This window comes from Mauremys mutica, chromosome 3 (genome assembly GCF_020497125.1).
Source record: "Mauremys mutica isolate MM-2020 ecotype Southern chromosome 3, ASM2049712v1, whole genome shotgun sequence".
Classification (NCBI taxonomy): Eukaryota; Metazoa; Chordata; order Testudines; family Geoemydidae; genus Mauremys; species Mauremys mutica.
In genome coordinates, this window is record NC_059074.1 from 121,971,549 (window position 1) to 121,992,063 (window position 20,515).

The window sequence follows — 20,515 nt, forward strand, 5'->3', positions numbered from 1 at the left end:
ACCAGTTTTCAGTGATTATTTAAGTACTCATTCTCCTCATTCAATTAAAGTCCTTGCTATGCTATTTCGTATTACTGAAAAAGGGCCCACTGTTTATATAACTGATATAGAAATGTAACCATTAACAAAATTAAAAAAATAATGTTATGAAGCATGAAATAAAATATTAGCAGTAGTAAGTGTGTGTTTTCAAGATAGGAACTGTGCAAGTACTATGTGCAAAATACTATATTTTCAGTAGTTTATTAGGAAGAATACTCGAATTCTCACTGACCAGTTATTTGTCATTCATTATAAGGGACTTGGAGTATTTTGGAGCTTTCTTCCTGCCACAAATGCCAAGTGACAGGCAGCCTACTTTAAATGAGAAGCTTTCTATGGTGTCAGAGGACCAAAATGCACCTACTTTTGTCTCTTAATATTGTGAGATGGAAGGTAATAGGTAAATGTAACATCCATAACAAGACATTCAACAAAACACAGCAGCAGCCTCACAGCTCCATCAGCATCCATCCATCCATGGACAAGAAAAAGAAAAAGGACAAAAATGCATCTCAGGTCCAAAAACAAGCTGACACAGCTGTACAAAATATTTTAAATTAAAAAAAAATCCTCTTGGGTTCTGAAGGGAGACAGAGCAGCAGAAATATGCAGGGAGTTACTGAGTGGAATTCAGATACAGTGGCAGCGGATGCAGTTCCATTAGTTTCAATAGGGCGACCACTGTTTTCATCAGATGTGAATATATCCCATAGTGTCCAGAGAAGCTAAACTCATTTCTAAAGGATGAGGAACACCTGAGAACCACAGTAGATTTTTTTTAAGTTCCCTTCAGCTTATAGTAGATGGAAATGTCTCAGACAATGTGAGGTCCTCAAGCAGCACTACGGAGGATATTAGAACTACAGAACATCAGTGGTCTATGCCTGCAATATAAGCATAATCCATCATAAGGCCAGTAACTAAGTGTGGAATCTTTACTTAGAGCTTATTTAGACAAAGCTCTTTCTTTACTTTGTTTTCAATTTTTACTTAACCAGCTCCAGTATCACCTACATCTGTAGCACCGCCACAGATGCCAATGGAGTTATAATAGCATGAAACCACTGTGTAAGCCAGTGGAATCAGGTCCACTGGCAGTATTTGAAGTCAATGGGTGCTTGCCTGAGTAAGACCAGGACAAAGTTTTATTAAGGACTTCAGAATTTGGCCCTAAGTGCAGGATCCTGTATGATACTGAGCACCCTCTGCTCCCTTTGAATTCAACAGTTGAAGGGGGACACCGCACTTTGCAAAACTGTCAACGTATGTATTTCCTTTTTCCTAGGTCATGGCCAAGAGCCCATGACCCCTTCTTACTTTTGTTTTTTTCACTAAAGCCCAAAGTTAACTTTGTGCATTTGCTTTGCATTGCTAAGACTTAAAAAAAAATCCACATCTGATTGTTATCACAACTCATTTCTCCACGAAGAGGGATCTCTGTGTACTTACGACCTGAACAAGGGCTACTGCTAAAAACTGTGATACTCTATTATTAAAAAGAACCTGAATGCAACAAAATGTCAAAAACAGTATGAAACTGGTGACAAAGCTTTGCGAGCTATTTGTGAAAGTTGCTGGCAGGCTTGTGGGTGGTGTATAAAAGACTCCCACACTTATGCTCTTGATTAATTAGTGAAAGGAGGGAGAGGTTATACATTTTTAGCAACTGCTGTTTCTTTATAATTAAATTCAATCTGGTATAAATCTCCCTTACAGCATCAGGTCATAAAATGTTCATAAAATGCAACCCTAGCTGTCATCCGGAAATTACAAATTTTAAATTTAGGTGATTAAGTCTTTGTTTTAAAAGGTGTATGTGTGTGGGGGGGCTCTTTAGCTTTAAAGAACTGTAGTCCCATACGTTTTAAATTCACTCCTAACATCATATACTTAAATAATAATATGCAAATAGGCATGATGGTTTAAGAAGGTCTTAGAGAGTAAGGATGTTTTAAATGAATAAGTAATGTTTAAAATATCAGTCTGCATGCCAGGAAAAAAAGAATGCTCAATTCAATTAAGCTGGTCATTCCCAGTTTCCACGCAGAAAAGGATTAGCATATACTTTAAGCTGAGGTCACCCAAAGCTTTGTGTGGGTTTTACACAGGTATTCACTTTCATGTCAATAAAATTTACTGGAACAAATGCTGGCTTACATTGTGCATTGCTACTTATGGAATAAGAGAGCTTCTTAAGAAACTTTTGCTACGATGCCATGTAAAAGCTAATGCTAGTCAGTGTATTGACAATTTAAAAATGTTTTCAGAACAAGTATGGCTCCTTTCAGAAAAGTTTGTAGTAGTGCTGCACATACACACTTTTGATGGCTTGACTATGTTAGTTTTACTTCAGCCAATTCCCTATTTCCAAAAGGAAAATAAATATACATTAAAGAAGAGGCCTCTCTGTTATCACTGGAATAACCAGGTGGAATTTCATAAGTGAAGTAATTCTGTTTTTAAGATACGGATTAAACACTTTTAAAAATGAAGTTTTACAGTGTATGAAAGGGAAGGGAGAGGTATTTATACCCTGTATTCCAGAAGGAGCTCTCTCTCTCTCAGTCTTACACACAATTACTGATACACAGCTCTCACCCACGGCTTCAGAGTAGGACCAGGTTTTATGATCTCCCGGGGGCTTGTACTAGTTCCCTTTTATCTTATGGGGCTGGGAAGGATTTTTTCCCTCATCACCAGATTGGCTGAGACAGGGTCCGTTCACAGGTCAGGGATCCAGTGAGGTAGGTTAGGAGATCAAGGTAAGGTATATCAAAACGTCACAACTCACTAGATGGCAGGCATAGCAGGTATCCAGTGCAGGTACTTGTTACAGAGTGCCTCAAACAGGAGTGGAAAGTGGACACAGGGGATGCTTTCCTCCAAGGAAGCTGGGAAAAGGAGGGATTGGGCTCTTAATATCTGGTACAGCTGGGAGACAACTCCTTTCCACTCCCCTTTAACCCTAATACATGGGGAGGGCCGTGAAGTCAAGTAAGGGGCTGGAAAGGAGGACTGATGGCAGTTCCCAAAAAATGTGGGATCAAGTGAAGAAAAGAATTATGACCTGTACTGTCAATTACGATAGAATTTTGTATTGTATACCTTAGAAGAGTGAAACATTTGAATAGTATAAATTTCACCTTATGTTAAATGAATGGGTAAAGATGTGGCTAATTAAACCACATGCACTGCAGCCTATCTTTCTTCCTGTGTGACTGGGACAACATTATTCCTCACAGTCATCTGCACAATAACCTATTACCTATACCTGATGAGGTGTTCTTGCCATCTTACCAGTGTGCAAAGCTCACTTCCTTCAAATTACTTCACTATGTTGGCTTGGAGTTAAGGTAGGATGAGCAGCCTTTCTGCTGGCTGCACATTGCTATCTTGCTAAGTTGTGGATGACAGCAGTGGGAGGAGAAAGCAGGCAGGCACAAATTAAATTTCCTTGCACACTTCTGACAATGCACCTCAATCCTGATCTTCAACATTCCTGACATTCCAGAATTAGGCCCCTCCCAAACAAAAATTGCCCAATATGGTAATTCTTGTAATAGTGTTTTATAATTTGGAATGGTGTCCACTATGAACTGCATGAGACCATTAAACCTTTTGCACTTGTGACCCAATTAGGTCCCACAAAGAGAAAGACTAATGTATCAATCACCATTTAATTCAATTGGGCTAATAAAGGAGGCAACATTTCCCATTGTTTAAAGAAAGACTAGCAGTCAGGAAAACTTAGTTCTATATCCCACTCTGTCACTGAGCTGCTGGCATTTAAGGGGTATCAAGAACTTGATTTTTTTAAACAAGCTTTTTTTTAACAAGTCATTGACAGAGGACATTTAAATAGCATGTTTGATTTTTTAAACCTTTTTTTAAAATCTTGTTTTCAGTTCTCATGATGTTTACAAGAGTCTATTCGAGAGCAACACCTCTAGACACACTCCGTCCTGCACCATCCCTTCCATCTCTACACACGTGCCTTCCTGCTGCCTCTTCAGATTTAGTTTTGCTGCTGTGACTCACTACTGCAGGGCATAGGGCAAAGAAGTGTGCATGCTTACCTAAGGTCACCATGTTAGTGCAAGAGACAGGACATACAACTGACAATCAGTAATACAATGAAATTGAATACAGTGGCAATCTGTCATCTAATGCACAAAGTAAATAAACCTAAAGAAGAGAGTGCGTTTTTTTAAACTGTTGAGCCCTTTTAGCTGTAGTTATATTAGGTGTCATTTAAAATTATTCTCGCTACAAAATTTTCAGATGCTCAGGAGGGTCAGGATTCTCAGAGGAAAAGGAGTTCAACTAATGTGAAGTCTGATTTTAGATTATATTAATAAATTATCAAGATCATCAAACAGATAAATGCACCAATTACATTAGAGTCTTGGACTCATGCCTCACTCTCAGAAACTGATTGCAATACTTAATGGAGAGCAGCATTTTCATAGCCATTCAACTATGCATTTAAGAGGGGTGAGGGGAAGGAATTTCAACTGCTTTCATCTGATAAGCAGCTTCCTGTCACACAAAGACTGCTTGGCAAAGGGTCCCCTGTTTTTTGTCAACAGTTCTCACCTCAGACCTGACAAACTCCTTACACCACACACATTTCTTGCAGGGCATTTATGTATAAGGGATATCCCTGAGGTGTTTACAGAAAGCTTGTAACTTGTCAACACTCATATTTGTTGCAAGATGTATGTATAGGGAATATTTAAGGAACAATGTATTTATATGGAAAGTATGCTTGGAGTAGAAATTTGGAGTAGAAATTAATCACTGAGAGATAACAGGCATCGGGGGACGGACCATGCAAGCAAGAGGGAATTGTCAGCGAAATAACACAAAGCTTAATTGACCAGCCTTGCTCCCTCCCAAAACTAATAATCAAAACCTCTTAGACATGAAAAAGGAACATTGCAACGTGCCCACTGCTCAGTGTTTAGCTGATCGCCATATTTGGGGTTGGGAAGGAATTTTCCTCCAGGGCAGATTGGCAGAGGCCCTAGGGGTTTTTCGCCTTCCTCTGCAGCGTGGGGCACGGGTCACTTGCTGGAGGATTCTCTGAACCTTGAAGTCTTTAAACCACGATTTGAGGACTTCAATAGCTCAGACATAGGTTAGGGGTTTGTTACAGGAGTGGGTGGGTGAGATTCTGTGGCCTGCGTTGTGCAGGAGGTCAGACTAGACCATCATAATGGTCCCTTCTGACTTTGAAGTCTATGATTCTGTGAACAGACAGAGCTTCACCCTGGCTGTGAATAGAAACAAAAGACTATTTTCAGTGTAACAGAGTTTAGGGAAAGGCAATCTGGATCCATTTACCAAGGACAGCCCCTGGTACTTGTACAATCATTAAGCACTTACAGAATCAGGCAGCACATGTGAAGGGGAGGTACTTTCATGAATGGTTTGGATCTTGGTTTTTGAGAAAGCAGCCTGCTCTGCATAGACTGAACTTGGGTGGTTGAGAAAGGGAGTAAGAATCTATTTTATTAGAGAGTCAAAGTAACTATTAATAAGGATAGATACAGCTTCATGTTTTAGAATTTTGTTTTGTATTGTAACCATTTGTTTCCACAACTCACTCATTTCTAGTTGAATCTTTATTTTTTCTTAACTAAACCTATTTTTGCTTTATCACAAGTGATGTGTGCTTTACAGGAGCGGTGGTTTAAGGAAAAACTGGCAAATTGGGAAACACTGCACCCATGGGTGCAGAGGATCTGGAATTTCTATGAGTAGCCAGTACCAGGGGCTGGATAGCACAGGGGATAAAATTGAAAAAAAAATAAATAAAAAAACAGTGCATTGGGGACAGCAGAGCCCCTTTCTTTCTGGGCAGAGAAAGATCATCATACAAAGGGACCCCTCCTTGCACAGATCTGGAAGGAACAATTGGGGCCCAATGCTAATAAATAATTACAATGGAACTAAGTCTCCTTCTCAAAGTCTCCATTTCCTGTTATTCAGGCTGTCTGACAAAAAGCAGACCATCAGAATGAGAAAGCGGTAACTTGGGCATTTTGGGGGAGCAGGAGAAGGGGGCATAGGCAGCAAGTTACATGGGCCCGTGGTGCCTGTGCTCCACCAATGTTTGGGCTTATATTTTCAGAGCCGTCCAGTCCATAGGACGGACCAGGGCAACCGCCCCAGGCCCTGTGCTTCAGGGGGACGTGGGGTCCAGGGCGGCCTGGGTGGTTAGTGGAGGGCCTGGCACCAGCAGCAGTGAGTGAACCAGCCCCAGCCCGCCCCGCTACGACTCCGCCCCGCCTATTCCCGCCCCGCCCCAGTACATCCCTTCCCCAAAGCCCCCACCCCACCACTTTCTGGGAGCCAGCGGGGTGGAGCGGGCTGGGGCTGGGTTGCTTGCTGCTGCCGGCGCCAGGACCCCACTAACCCCTCAGACCACCCTGCACCCCGCATCCCCCTGAAGCGTGGGGACCCCCAAAGTGTGGGGCCTGAGGCAGTTGCCCCAGTCCATCCTATGGATGGGACAGCTCTGCTTGGACCCGTTCTGGGAACCACCAAAAATTATACAAACCTGGTGCCCATGGAAGGGGGCACAAGAAGGCTGAGAACAGCAATCCTAGAAAAGGCACAGATCTGGTGAGAACACATCTAAAATTATAGAAACATACATAGAAGCAAACTAGAAGCATCAGCTGTATCAAGTATAGAGTGGGGTGACATCTTGGCCACTATGTGATCTTCTCCCAGGAAAACCTTAAATTCCTCTTGTGTCAGTTTCTCAGTAAACTTGGACATTACATCCTAGTTAAAGTCATATTTAGATAACAGTGCCTGCTGATACACTATATGCATCTGGGCAGAAAAGGATGGGAGATATGTTTTTTTCACCAAATAAGTCTCTTGGGTTCTTTTTCTTTGTGAGCTGATTCAAATCTCCCTTAACACAATTTGTCACTACTAAAGAGTTAATAGCAGGAAGGGAATAAATTTGCATCCTTGCAAAGTGTCTATGTGCTTAGCTGTGGGGACCAAAGAGGCCAGCATATGCCATAAGGCCTTCACCCATTCCTGAAGAGCTTCATTCCTAGTTTGGGCTGCTACCCTACCAGGGCAGAAGTCTGGAGAATGTCTAAAAGCTTGTGAGCATGTCCTTGTACAAACTCAGCTTGCAGGTCCGCAAACGCAGTCACTCTTCTCAGGAACTCCTGATGAGACTTAAAACCATTTGGACTGGGGAAAAAAGTGTCCAGGATCATTGAGCCATCAGGCAAGGAGGACACAAGGCTAACAGGAGCAGATGGATCCTCCTGTGGTAAAATTGGTTCCACAGGCAATGTGTCCTGCAGCACTGCCTGCTCTGAGGGATCAGTGCAGTCATAGGTCGATGGCAAAGCCCTACCCTGGATACCAGATTATGTTCCAAGTCCTTTTCGAAGAACTGTTCTTCCACTTTGAGTGATCCCTGTAAGAGGAGACCAATTCCACACAACCCCCCACCCCGCCCCGCCTGCCCTCTCGCCATGTGGAGAAATCTGAGTCCAGGAGTCTGTCTGAGACTACTGCAGCCACATTTAACAGTCTTTGTACAGGAAGCAGGGCATTCTCCAGAGGGCCCCAGGGCTGGGACCAGCCTTGTGGCCTGCTCCATAAGGTGGGGTTTGAAGCACAGGTCTCTCTAAAGCTGCATTCTGCTCTTGAATGAGAAGCAGATACTGCATCTCTCCTTAATGTGCCCCTCACTGAGGGTCAAAAGACAGCCCTTAAAGGTCACTATTTGGGACAGACACCCCACACAATGGGCAGTGCTTAAGGCATGGAGAGCACTGCATACCAACAGTGCCTAGCACGAAAACTAAAATGATAAAACACACTTTACAAAATAAAATATACTTAGTTAGCAGTTAGTAACTGTTAACTATTTACAAATAGATAGAAAGCTGAACTACCTAACTACACAAAAGAAAACAAAAGTGAGGTAAACTTAACTGGGAGCTCCAACTCAGGCCATGGGCAAGGAGAAGGAATTGGGGGGAGGGTCAGGGCTGTGCCACCCTTATAAAGCCTTGGGAGGGGACACAAGGACATACAGGGTCCAAGCACCACTCCAACAGGTATTGCTGCAGAAAGCTCTTCAGCTCTGACACATATACACTTGAGAGGAATACACATGTGTAACCATGCAAAAAACCTTCCTAGGAGTAGATTAGAGCAGTGGGCACAAGATTATAGAAGAGTCTAAAGTAGACAGATTAGACAAAATACACCATTTCACTCTCTCTCAGAGGGGATCTCAATTGCAGAAAAATATGAATCCTTTGAAAGTTGTAATATTGAACCAATCTTAATACTGGCAGATGCTGCTGCTACACAGTTTCCAGAGAGGTTCTGTACATGTCTAATGTAAAATATGCTAATAGAAAAACAAGCAGCTGCAGCCTGCTCATTTAGTGAAAATTAACAGCTTGTATATATTCCTTATATTATTTACCCCATAGATGCCAAAATAACATAGTCCAGGTAGATTGCAAACAGTGAGATATAAGAGGTTTGTTGAGAGATCTGCCATGTTAGAGCTTTTTATTCTAAGGTCTTTACAGGAATTATGGGGAACAGAGTGGGGGGAAGAGACTCAGTCTTTTTTTTCAATTACCAAAATTAAGAGCAATGCTTAGTATCTTTCCAAATAAGAAAAGTGTGATGAGGGAATCTCAAATATGTGGAAGTTCAGTTAGACTTTGGCAAAGTTAAGACTAAGCATATAAGAACTTCAAACCTTAATGTTAGAATGGTTTCAAATTTTGACTCAGCTTAAATGTTACTGGGTTCAAGATTGTAAGTAGAACCAAGAATGAGGAGAGTATCCAAAAATATTTTGTGGGGCAATGCCCCAGGAACCCCACTGGTAAAACGTCTACTATTTGCAGGACAATTAGAGTCCCAGTTTTATTTCTGGCATCATGTTTACGCTGTGTCAGCAATATGATAATGGAATGTCTCCTTTGAAGCCACAATCTCCAGTAACTTATAAGAAGTGGGTTGAGTTTTGGAAGATTACATCACTAGAGGCTGCAGCACTCAAAGCCCTGAAACTGGCACCAACTAGGATGGCTGAAGCAATGGAAAAGAGGAGAGAGAGACAGAAAGATGTGGAAAAAGGCATAAAGGGAAAAAAGGATTGGAAATAGAAGGGAGATGTTTGAAGAGGGAGGGAGGAGATGAGGACAGAAGAGGCAAGGGTATTGTGATAGGTTGTCAGATTTTAGGACTCTATGTGGAAATGTTGAGCTATTCTGATGACTCACCCTGGCATATCAGATGGCTCTCGTTAATTCCAACTCCTCAGAATAGAAGACGGAGCATCTGTGAGCTAAGAGAAAACTAGATGAAGAAATAGGAAGACCTGCAGAGACAAGCCCTAGAAATAATGAGCATGAGGAAGCTAATGCTAAGGTCTGTTTGAATCTGTAAATGCAATCCTGTCTCAGGACTTTATTGCTTAAGTCTTTGAAGCAGCAAAATAAAAACATACTCTGAAAAGTCAGTGAGTATGGACAAGAACCTAAGGTGTGCTCTGTGTTAGCAACGCAAAGGGAAATGTGACAGTTCTTTAACAATTCCCTTCATTTTCTGCTATTAAAAACAGCATTTTTCTTCAGCAGCTTTGACATCTAGCTGACAATATAAATTTGAATATGAAACAAAGTTATAAATATGAGGTAAAGACAATTTTGAGTCAAGTTATTTTAATGTAGATTTGATTGAAACCATTATTGATTAAACATTAAAACGTAGGTTTGGTGAAAAAAGATGGCCCTGTAAAATGTCTGTGAAGTGGAATCTAACTTCTTGGTATTCTTGCAGCTCATTGATCTCTCACAAGGTGATGATACCTGAACTCTGAAAGGAACCTGAAAATTGGGCTGCTTGGTGGAACCACACTGTTCTTTTCTGCATGCCTTGGTATTTAAGAAGAATAATTAAGATGAAAGACAAAGAGAAACAAGTTTATCCTTATTTGTGTTCAAAGCCTTTCAAACAACCCTCTGAGACAGGCCAGAATTATCCTCATTTTACAGCCTGAGAAACTGACGCAGAAAGGTTGATGCCAAGAGAACCTGATTTTCAGAGGTGAACAACACACAACCTCTTATGAAGTCAATGAGATCTGCAAATGCACAGAACCTCAGAAAAAGTCAGGCTTCCTATTTAGGTACCTAAATATGGAAAAAGGTGTTTAACTTTGGACATACAAGACTGAAAATTTTGACCCAGGCCTTTGACCCTTTGTTTAAGGCGGGGCATCCAGAACTTGAGACAGTCAAAATTAGAAAATACTTTTGAAAATCTTGACTAAAGTGACTTGCACAAAGCCATAGAGGGAATCACTGTTGGAACAGAGATTAGAGTCAGGAGATCTTAGTCCATGCACCTTTTTCTCTTTAGAGAGAAATACCTTTAAGAAAGTACCATTAATTAGTTTCTCGACGTACAAAAAAGAGCAATCTTTCTCAAAGGTTCTGTGGGAGTCTTCAATTTACGATTCTACATATCATTAGAATTGACTGATTGAGATACATTTACAATTGTTCACCTGGAATGCCTCAATATGTTTCTTCAAAGCCTCGATAATAAGTTAAAGGGACCCTCAAATGACTTAAGCATAATGTTAAAGTTTTGTCTAAAAGACAGAAGTTTTTGAATAACAATTTGAATAACAATTTGGCAATGTTTATCATACTTAATTATTTCAATGAGGATAGACATTTTTCATTTAAAATGATCTCCCTGAAGCATTGGACATAAACACTCAGAAGCTATTGAACAAAAAATGGAAAGCAAAACCCACCGCTCTTTGTGAACCAAAGTTAAGACCAAATGTAGACACCTATTAAAAATACCTTGATTTCCAAAGGTGCCAAACAGCACACAAAGGCCCCTGAAATCTCTAGGAGCTGTGGGTGCTCAGTTCTTCTGAAAAAAAAATGAAACCACTTTTATAGCAACCTCAGGTGATAGACTTCAGGCAGTATAAGAAAAGCTCTCACTCCCCAGTGTATAAGCAATAAAACTCCTCAAGCCTCAAACAAAAAATCCTCTAAGTCGTCCCCTTTTTGGAGACATATGTACGTATTCAACCAACATCCTTCCTTTTTCAGGATGCAACCCAAGTCCAATACAAGTGCTCAACATTTTGGGGGGTAAAAGTAAAAGTACACAATTACCCCCTAAATCTCCATTCATGCACAATATTCACTACTTAATTCTTCCTCCTTTTTATATATGGCAGCTGATGTTAGCAGGCTACCGCCCTATCCTTCCTTCTGGGTGGTAGTAATCCTCTCAGATTCCACTTGCTACCTCCTGGTCTGTCTGGGAACCGACTTCTTAGAACTCTGGTAAACATTTAACAAATTCTTGACTGAAGATGTGAGGCTACAGACACTGGCACTCTGCTGACCAGACAAAGTCACAGTGGGCTAACCAAACCAGCAGATAGATCCAAAGAACTACTAACAACACATAGTATATTTATTGGCAATTGATCAATCAATACAGAGCCACACGAGGGAGCTGTTTATAGGTAAACAGGCATCTGTCACATGAAACCAGAGCTGGATTTAGGATCAGGCAACCTAGGTGACCGCCTGGGGTACCGGCTTGGGGAGCGCCGGGCTCAGGGTGCTGTTTTTGTTGTTAGCGACAAAAGGGAAAACATAATGTTTGAAGTAAAATGTTTCAGGTATTCCGTATGTGGATTCATTTTTCACTAACCTCCTAGAATGTTCTGGACCTTTGTAAAATCTCATGGAACCTTCCAAGCTTTCTGAGAACTATATTTTCCTTGACCCTCCTAGAATGTTGTCAGCCATGCCCCTGGGTGTATATAACGGCCGGGGCATCACCAGTCAGTCAGTGAGATATAAGCACAAAGTGAGAGCCCAGCTGCAATACTGTGAACCTTGCTTTATTGTGTAATTGTAAGTGATCTTTTGAACTAAAGGACTAGGGTTAACATTCCAAGGCTGTCACCTACTGTAACCCTATTTAATACTGAGGGTCCACCCAATGTTGGTGCACAGTTCAATTTCTTGATGTTAGTACATTTAAGTTATTCTTAAAATTAAGAATTTTCTATATGCTTAGAGGAAACTTTTTTTATTTGCTTATATATGGCATGAATAAATACAGATTTACAGATCCTAGCATGCAAATGTATCGTCTTATCTGACAGGGATAAATCATGCTTGCATCAAAGTCGTGAAATGGGCTACAAATGCAATAAAAAGTAAGGTATTCAAAAGTTTTACAAATGGAGGGGGGAGGCACTGAAGATGCTCCTTGCCTGGGGTGCCATTGATCTAGGGTCAACCCTAAATGAATCATAAGCCATAAGCAAGATTCTGAGACCTGCGTATTTCAGGTCAGGAGTCCTATCTGCCCATCTACAGACCCACAAAGGTCACACAATGAGCACTGATTGATAGCCGGTAGGCTGTAGTCACTCTGCTGGCCACCTTCTGTTCGTGCAACCCACAGCTGGGCCTGACAGATTAACAAGAGCAGCTGTACAGCCTCTTAATTCTTCCCTGTCTGATTCCACACCCTCCAAAATTAACCAGGAGAACTGAGGTATGGTCCTCCACTCTCTCTGTTGTAACTCAGGGCCAGATCCATAAAAGTACTTAGATGCTTAACACGCAGACATAGGTGCCCAAGTCCCAGTTTTAGTTTCCACTGACAGTCACAAAACCCTTGCTCGGCTGCTGCCTAACCCTGTAGGCAGCAGCCAAGCCAACCCTAAACTCACTCGGCACCTACATTTTTGCAGTAAAAGTTCCCTAGGTGCCTAAATTTCTGCTTCTGAGCATGTACACTGCTGCCCCACTGGAGATGCCTAGACACATATCTCCCACCCAAGCCCAGAGTAATCCACAAAATGGGAGAATATAGGCTTTCATCCACCTATCTTGTCTCTGGGGCCCAATCTCATAGGTGCATTCAGGGGTTTCCTACAGGGTCAGGTCACATTCAAAACTGAGCATGGGGTAAATGAAGGTGGAGGTGCCCACTCTGCAGCCTGATGGTTAAGGCACCCGCTTAGAGGGAGATCCAGAGTCCAGTCCTTCTGCTCCAATGACTAAATTATTTATATACCGTGGAACAGCTTCAATAGGAGAGTTTCTCATATCAGACTATGCCATGGCCCAGTAGTTAGAGCACTCTGAGAAAGCTGGGAGACCCCTGCTCAAATCTTCTCCCCCTTGTTGCCTAAGAGGGGAATTGAACCCAGGTTTCCTATTTGCCAGGCATGTACTCTAAACACTGGACCAAAGTTATACATGGGTATGCTACCTCCTCTGGCCTTTTTGTGTGGTGCGAGGCAGGTGCCTAACTCATTCTCACAAAAAATGACTTAGGTGCCCAGATCCACAAAAGGTGTAAGTGAGTTCTCACTCCAGCCCTGGAAACCTGAGCTGACAAGCCCTCCTGGTGACTGAATAGCAGACACATTCCACCAGCGTACTGTCACCAAATATCTTTATTATTATTTCTTCTCTTATGTTCCAGGTACAGCACAATATAGCAGCAGATCAGTGTCCTTCCTCCTGCTCTCCGGCTCAGCCTTTTATGCTGCTTGCTTTCTTCTCTGAGCAATCCAGCTGGTGAACTAATTATCGCATCAGAATCCCTACAGGTGCAAGTGATCCACACTAACCCAATCAGACTAACTCCCTACTACTTTGACTACCCAGTGCCCTGAGTGTGGTAAGTGACGAGCATGCAGGCTCCCCACAGGGGGTCTATTTATAGCTGCTAATAGCACTCTACCACAGCACCTAAGCCTCCTTACTCCAGTAGAGGGGTTCCAGTTGTGGATTGCTAGCAGAGGTAGGTGCTTCCCGGCAACCCCGACTTAAGTGTCTATCTCCATGAGAAAGGAGGGACTTAGCACACTCCCCTCTCATTGGCATCTCCTACTGGCTAACTTAGGCAGGGAGAACCTAACATGCCGGCTTTTGTGCATCCTTAAGTGCCTACCTCTTAGACTTAGAATTCTGTCAGGCATTTGACCTGGTACTGAATGACATTTTGATTAAAAAAAACTAGAATGATATAAAACTAATATGGCAACACATTACATGGATTAAAAACAGATAGGTTTCAAAATGTGATTGTAAACAAGGAATCATCAAGTGTGTGTGTTTTCAGTCCAGTCCTGCAGGGATTGGCACTTGGCCCTATATTATTTAACCTTTTTATCAATTACTTGGAAGTAAACAGAGTCATCACTGATCAAGATTGCAGATGACAAAAATTGGGGTTGTGGTAAAGAAGGATTTTGCTATATTGGAAAGGGTTCACAGAAGAGCCACAAGAGTGATTAGAGGATTGGAAAACATGCCTTAAAGTGACAGACTCAAACAACTGAAAGAGAAGGTTAAGGGGTGACTGGATTATAGTCTATAACAATCTACGTGGGGAACAAATATTTAATAATGGGCTCTTCAGTCTAGCAGAGAAAGGTGTAACACAATCCAATGGCTGGAAGTTGTAACTAAACAAATTCAGACTGGAAGTAAGGCACACATTTTTAACTGGGAGTGTAATTAGCCATTGGAACAATTTACCATAGGCCGTGGTGAATTCTCTACCACTCGCAATTTTAAAATCAAGATTGCATGTTCTTCTAAAAGACCCACTCGAGGAATTATTTTGGTGAAATTCTATAGCCTGTGTTATACAGGATGATTACAGTGGTCCCCTCTGGAATTTTATGACTCTCTCCCCATTCATTGTATAGGGATCCTAAGTGCCTAACTCAGGGTTTGTGAATCACAGTGTTGTTCCAGTGATATTCTAGGTGCCTAAAACTCCCTTGTGGATCCAAGTCTCAGCACCTAATGCTCAGAGTCTTGTGGAACCCAGATGTAATATGTCCACTGGACTTCCCACAGTGCATAAAATTAAGCACCTGCTCAAGTCTTTGCAAGATCAGAGTGCAAGTTTGAAAAGTTTTCCATGAATGAACTGAGCAAAAAAAAAACAAAAAAACAGTGGAAGGATAAATAAAATGTTTACAAATCTTTGTTTTCATCTTCAAAGCTATAAACAGCAGTTAATATGTTTATATTATTTCTCAATACATAATTTTTACCTCTAAAAACTTGAAATCTCTTGCTTACCCTTGTCAGAGTCAGTGTCCCTTCTTTACATGTACTGCAACGGACCCGCAGTTTTCCAGGCTTCACAGCTTGGCAGAAACTTTTGCAGAAAACATAAAAACTGTTGTAACTAGCTGCACCTGTTGAAAAGAAAACAAAGAAAACAATTTGCACTGAAATCAGAACTAGACTGGAGTGTTTTAAAACAAACAAACTGAAAATTAAATTAACAGAATCATAGATTTAAAAGGCCAGAAGAGTCATTTGTGATCATCTACTCTGTCCTCTTGCGTAACACATCATAGGACTTCCATACATTAATTTCTGCCTCAAGTCCCATAGCTGTGGTTGAACTAGAGCATATCTTCTTTAAATGTAATTTTTAGCCTACTAAAAATCATAAGTTATTTGCACTCTCCCTCGTAAAGCCACCCTTGTCTGGGCTTTGGGATAGTAGCAAGAGTGTTATTCCTGGTGCCTACCCTTAAAGGCCAACACCCATAATGGTATGGACTTTTTGAAGCCCTGCAAGCAAGAAGAGGTGGTCTCACAGGCCCTGCGGAGAGGATTGTGATCCAGAAAATGGAACAGGGTGAAGATATTTGTAGTCCTGCTTGTTGGACTCTTATTTAACCCAGTGGGGGAAGGGGAAGGCTTTTTGATTTGGCCAGAAGGTAAAACTAAGTGTAACCCCTTTGGGGTTTAGAGAGCATGGCCCCTTTACATCTTTTTCCTAGGGGGGAAGGGGAGAGTGAGGAAAAAAGGAGGGAAATTGCGGGGGGTGGCTCTGGAGCTCGGAGGGAGAGAGAGGCAGCAGCCCGCAGGCCCTTGCAAAGGAAGCAGCAGAGAACCTGCCTGAAGCCTGGGAAGGACAGGGCAGCCGATTGGGGACACCCCCGGACAGGAGCCAGGAGGAGCACTGTGCCAGAGAGGAATCGCCTGAGACAGACAGGCCGGAGCTGGACCCAGTAGCATGGCTGCCCAGAGCTGTGTGGGGCTGTGAGTACTGGGGCTTGTGACTCTGCATTGGGAACGAGGGAGGCTGCTAGATAGTTAAGTGGGGAGGTGGTCGCTCTGTGTGGCTTTGCAGAGAGCGGCAGAAGAGGGCACCGGAGGGGTTTGCTGGGGAATGTTCACTGGCGTCGAAGACGACCAGGAGCACCCAAGACTCACCACCGGACTGGAACTTTGCTTGGGACTCCTGAACATTGTGTGCAGACACATTGCTCGGTGTCTGCCCCTCCAAACTGTGCTCCCACTGGGCCGGTGAGGCCTTGGCTTGGATGCAGCACTGTTTTACTGCTCTCCCTATATTTCCCCTTGTTGTTTTTCTCCTCTCATCCCTCTATAAATAAATACCTCCCTTTGTTATATCCATTGTACTTTTCCTGTGGGTGGGTGTGTTCACACTGAGGGGTTTGGAACAGGTGCCCCGGGGTGGAAGGGATTTTTCCTGCTGCATTCCTGCACACGCTTCTCTTGGCCAGAGTTGCCTGCAGAGCAGACTCCATCTTGGCCACGAGGGCGGTAAAGTTACATAAGTAACCAGTCAGAGGGAGACCACTGACAGCGAAAGGAAAACTGAGTCTGAGGCTACTGATTCAGGGGTTCACAAAGACACCGTCTTCTATTTTTAACAGCTATAGCACCTAAGCTGCCACTGATGGCACCTGTGCTACCCAAAACGCCCTCTAAGCTGGCTGCCTGCCGCTAAGCAGCATGTGTGACCCCCAGCCCCTAGGAGGGGTCGCTCAAAGCATTAATGGCAGAATGGTCTAAACCTAGGAACAAGGCTGAGAATAAGGAACTACTGCATTTGACTCCTGATTCTGAGGCAGTGCTTAACCGTTCTCCCTTTGTTTCTCAGTCTGCAAAGAGGAGCTGGGTATTGCTTACCTACCTCACATGGGGGGGGGTGTAATGATTAACTACAAGAGTTTCAAAGGTACAAAGGGAAGTTAGATATCCAAATCCCATTGACTTTCAGTGGAAGCTGAATGCCTGATTCCCCCCCGGGGCCTTTGAAAATCTCCCTCCCTAAATAGTTAGTAATATGTTAAGTATTGTATAAATGTTAAAGCTTTGTAGGATTGTGCCCAATGGTTGAAATCTCCAGAAACATTTACTTCCCAGTTTTTAATTGTTTGTTTGTCAACCCGTGGAACTGTTTGCCAGAGAATGTTCTGAAGGCCAAGACTATAACAGGGTTCAAAAAAGAACTAGGTAAGTTCATGGAGGATAGGTCCATCAATGGCTATTAGCCAGGATGGGCAGAGATGGTGTCCCTAGTTTCTGTTTGCCAGAAGCGCGGAATGGGCGACAGGGGATGGATCACTTGATGATTACCTGTTCTGTTCATTCCCTCTGGGGCACCTGGCATTGGCCACTGTCAGAAGACAAGATACTGGGCTAGATGGACCTTTGGTCTGACCCAGTATGGCCTTATGGTCTTATGATTTTAATTTTACTCACCAATAACACATTGAAAACATGCTTAAAGTGTCAGGCTACCAAACATGAACTTTTCCATTACCTTAGTGAAGAGGAAATCTTGCAGCATGAGTCACACAATGACATGAAAACTGAAAGATGACAAGTCATGGGTGATTCATCTATTGGATTAATTCATAATATGATAATGGTAAATTCTTGAGAATTAACTTCTTGCCATCAGTCTGATGATATTCAGGCTATTTATTTACCAGCAACTTACAGACTGAATCTTATTTTCTAGTACCAGTAGGGTGGGGCAGCCGGAAGAGGAAAGAATTATCTGCTTTGCTTGCTAGCCAAAATAATTCACAAGTATCTATGCTGGTCTCCACTTTTTTCTTTTAGTAACATGACATTTGAATAGCTTTGGATCACACACTGAGCTAGCTCCGAAAATATTAGGTATAATAACTTAAAGTAAACCATATTTACTACATTTTTGCATGCCCTTCAGAATAATAGAGAGAATGTGTACAGTTATATGTTATTTGAAACCAATTCCATGTTATTCACATTCACGAATTCCCTAAACGCCCTGGTGCAACTAGTTCCCAAACATTTAATTACTCACAGGGCTGTACAAGAAAAAAAGTAAAATCTTCCAAAAGAAAAAGAAATGACTCCAGAGAATACTTACATTATTGAAAGAAGGCATTTTCCAATGAGCACTTAATAATATTAAAAAACCCATCTCTGATCAGTGTCCAAACCTGCAGGAACACAAAATGCTCTTCCAGAGGGCAACAGTAATGTCCTTAATATCCTCTTCACTTATATTACCCCCTAAGAATTTTTATTATGCTTCTCTGAGGGAAAATAAATGACCACAGAAGGACACAACAGATAACAGGATTTTCAACTGAATTTAGACCTTGTGAAAGTTGCTGGATATAGTTCTTTAAATTAAATGAAGTCCTCTCCTTATCCTTTCAGCAGGTACAACACAAGCAGCAACAGTGCATGTCTCTCCACAGTGCTCTATCAATGTGCTCTGACTTGCAGGCACTTCTAACCTGGGCTGAATTTGAGCTAGGATCCAAAGAAATAAAACACTGTGTATTGGAAAAGATTAAAGGCGTTCTGCAAACTGGTCAGTCTTTCCTTTTTGCATCTCCTTAACATGGGAACAGCAAGATAGTCAACAAAACAAAAATACAGCACAAATATTTCATGTATCAAGTAGTCACAACCTGTAGTTTGCTGCTGCAGGAAGTCATCAAGATAATCATGGTCATTAGAGTTGGCTTTCTTTGGCTCCCCACTTTCAGGTGCACAAAGTATAACTTCAGCACAGAGGGAGATTGAGCCCCAGATCTATTTTTGCATCTCCATTTCCCACCTTTTGGCTCTGCTAACAATGTCACTTTGACCCAGTTAATTTTCTTTTCCTGTAAATGAGTCACACTTTCTTCCACATCAACCCTGCTGCTTAGAATGCTCATTCTGAGTGGATCCACAAGGACATTACCCCCTCTTCTTATTCAAATCCATCCTCAAGAGTCATAGCATAAATAGGTCTCATGTGAAATTAACTAAGTCATCAAACACCACACATAATGCTGTACACTAGCCCTCATGGAGGAAAGTAATCTTGTAGTGTCATTGATTCTGCTCCCAACTCCATTCCCGCACTCCCAACTGTCTTGTGTCCTGTTTGTTATATCATGTTCAATTTACCTTATAAACTACATGGGGCAGGGATCATATCTTCCATCTGCTATGTATGCTAGGCACCTCCCAGTTAGACAGAGAGATGTATTATTGATAGTAAACTGCAAAATATTCATAGTGTAACTCACCATAAATAAGCATGACTTACTGTCACAATAAGAACGGAGGGGAATCTTAGAGACCTGGTTTGAGGATTATTGCAGATTTACTGTATAGGTTAAACCTTGCACAGAGTACAATGTCTCAACCTGATTTTTACTTCCACTCAGTATGATCAATTTTCTTATTTATGAATAAGAAACTTAATTTGGGGAAGGGGGTTAACACACAAGAAACATTTAGAACAGATCTAGCTGGAGCAGTTACGCAAAAGATCCATGCAGAGATGCGGAATAACATTTGGATTGTTTTTCCTAGAGCAAGGCTGCTGGAGACTGAGACCATTATGGGGAGATGCTCTGATCTTAGGTAAGGGAGTTAAATGGAGACTTTCAGCAACCCAACAACTATTTTAGGCAAATGGATTGATTCCAATCCCACATTCTTGTAGTCAACTTATTAGGCTTGCATACTGAGCAACATCACCAGGAATGGGGGCAAGAGGAGCCAGAATTAAGAAGGTACACATGCCTAAAGTGAGCATACTGTACATCAAACTACAACAGTTTAGCACTAACCATACCTATTCTAGAAAGTGCTAGCATGATTAGCAAACATCTTTGACTCAGAATATATTCCAATGGTTCCCCTTTTCAAGGGGAGAAAGGGGGAAAACAAGAAAGGAATCTGATTTATGCACACCAGCTCTGAAGTGGCATTATTAATACAAAATTGTAATTATGGCACTGAGCCAGCAATCACTAAAGTTGCTGCAGCATCAAGCTTACAACCTCGTCTTCCCTCATTCAATCATGCTCTATAGGTTTTTATGACATTTTCCATTAATATTTTATAACACTGGCACGCAGCTAGACTGTGCAGATACAGCAATTACCAATTAAAAAACTGAAGTCCCATTTTAAGTGTTAGTTCTGATACTGAAGATGTGCATAACACACAAAAATAAAAAAAAATTAAAGTTAACCACTAGTTCATTTCATGGTTTTATAGAATTGTAATTTTTTTAAAGAGAAAACTAGTTGTACTTGTGT

At 41.9% G+C, this 20,515-nt stretch overlaps 1 protein-coding gene across 4 annotated transcripts in view; it reads right to left on the minus strand.

Annotated features, from left to right (window-relative positions):
* The window catches only part of PRKN (parkin RBR E3 ubiquitin protein ligase), a 1,207,207-nt gene that overhangs the window by 722,966 nt on the left and 463,726 nt on the right, over positions 1 to 20,515 (minus strand). For all 4 annotated transcript variants that reach the window (XM_045009067.1, XM_045009066.1, XM_045009069.1 and 1 more), the window contains one exon: positions 15,222 to 15,340. In XM_045009067.1, the coding sequence (XP_044865002.1) occupies positions 15,222 to 15,340 (119 nt within the window). The remainder of the gene's footprint in view (positions 1 to 15,221; positions 15,341 to 20,515) is intronic.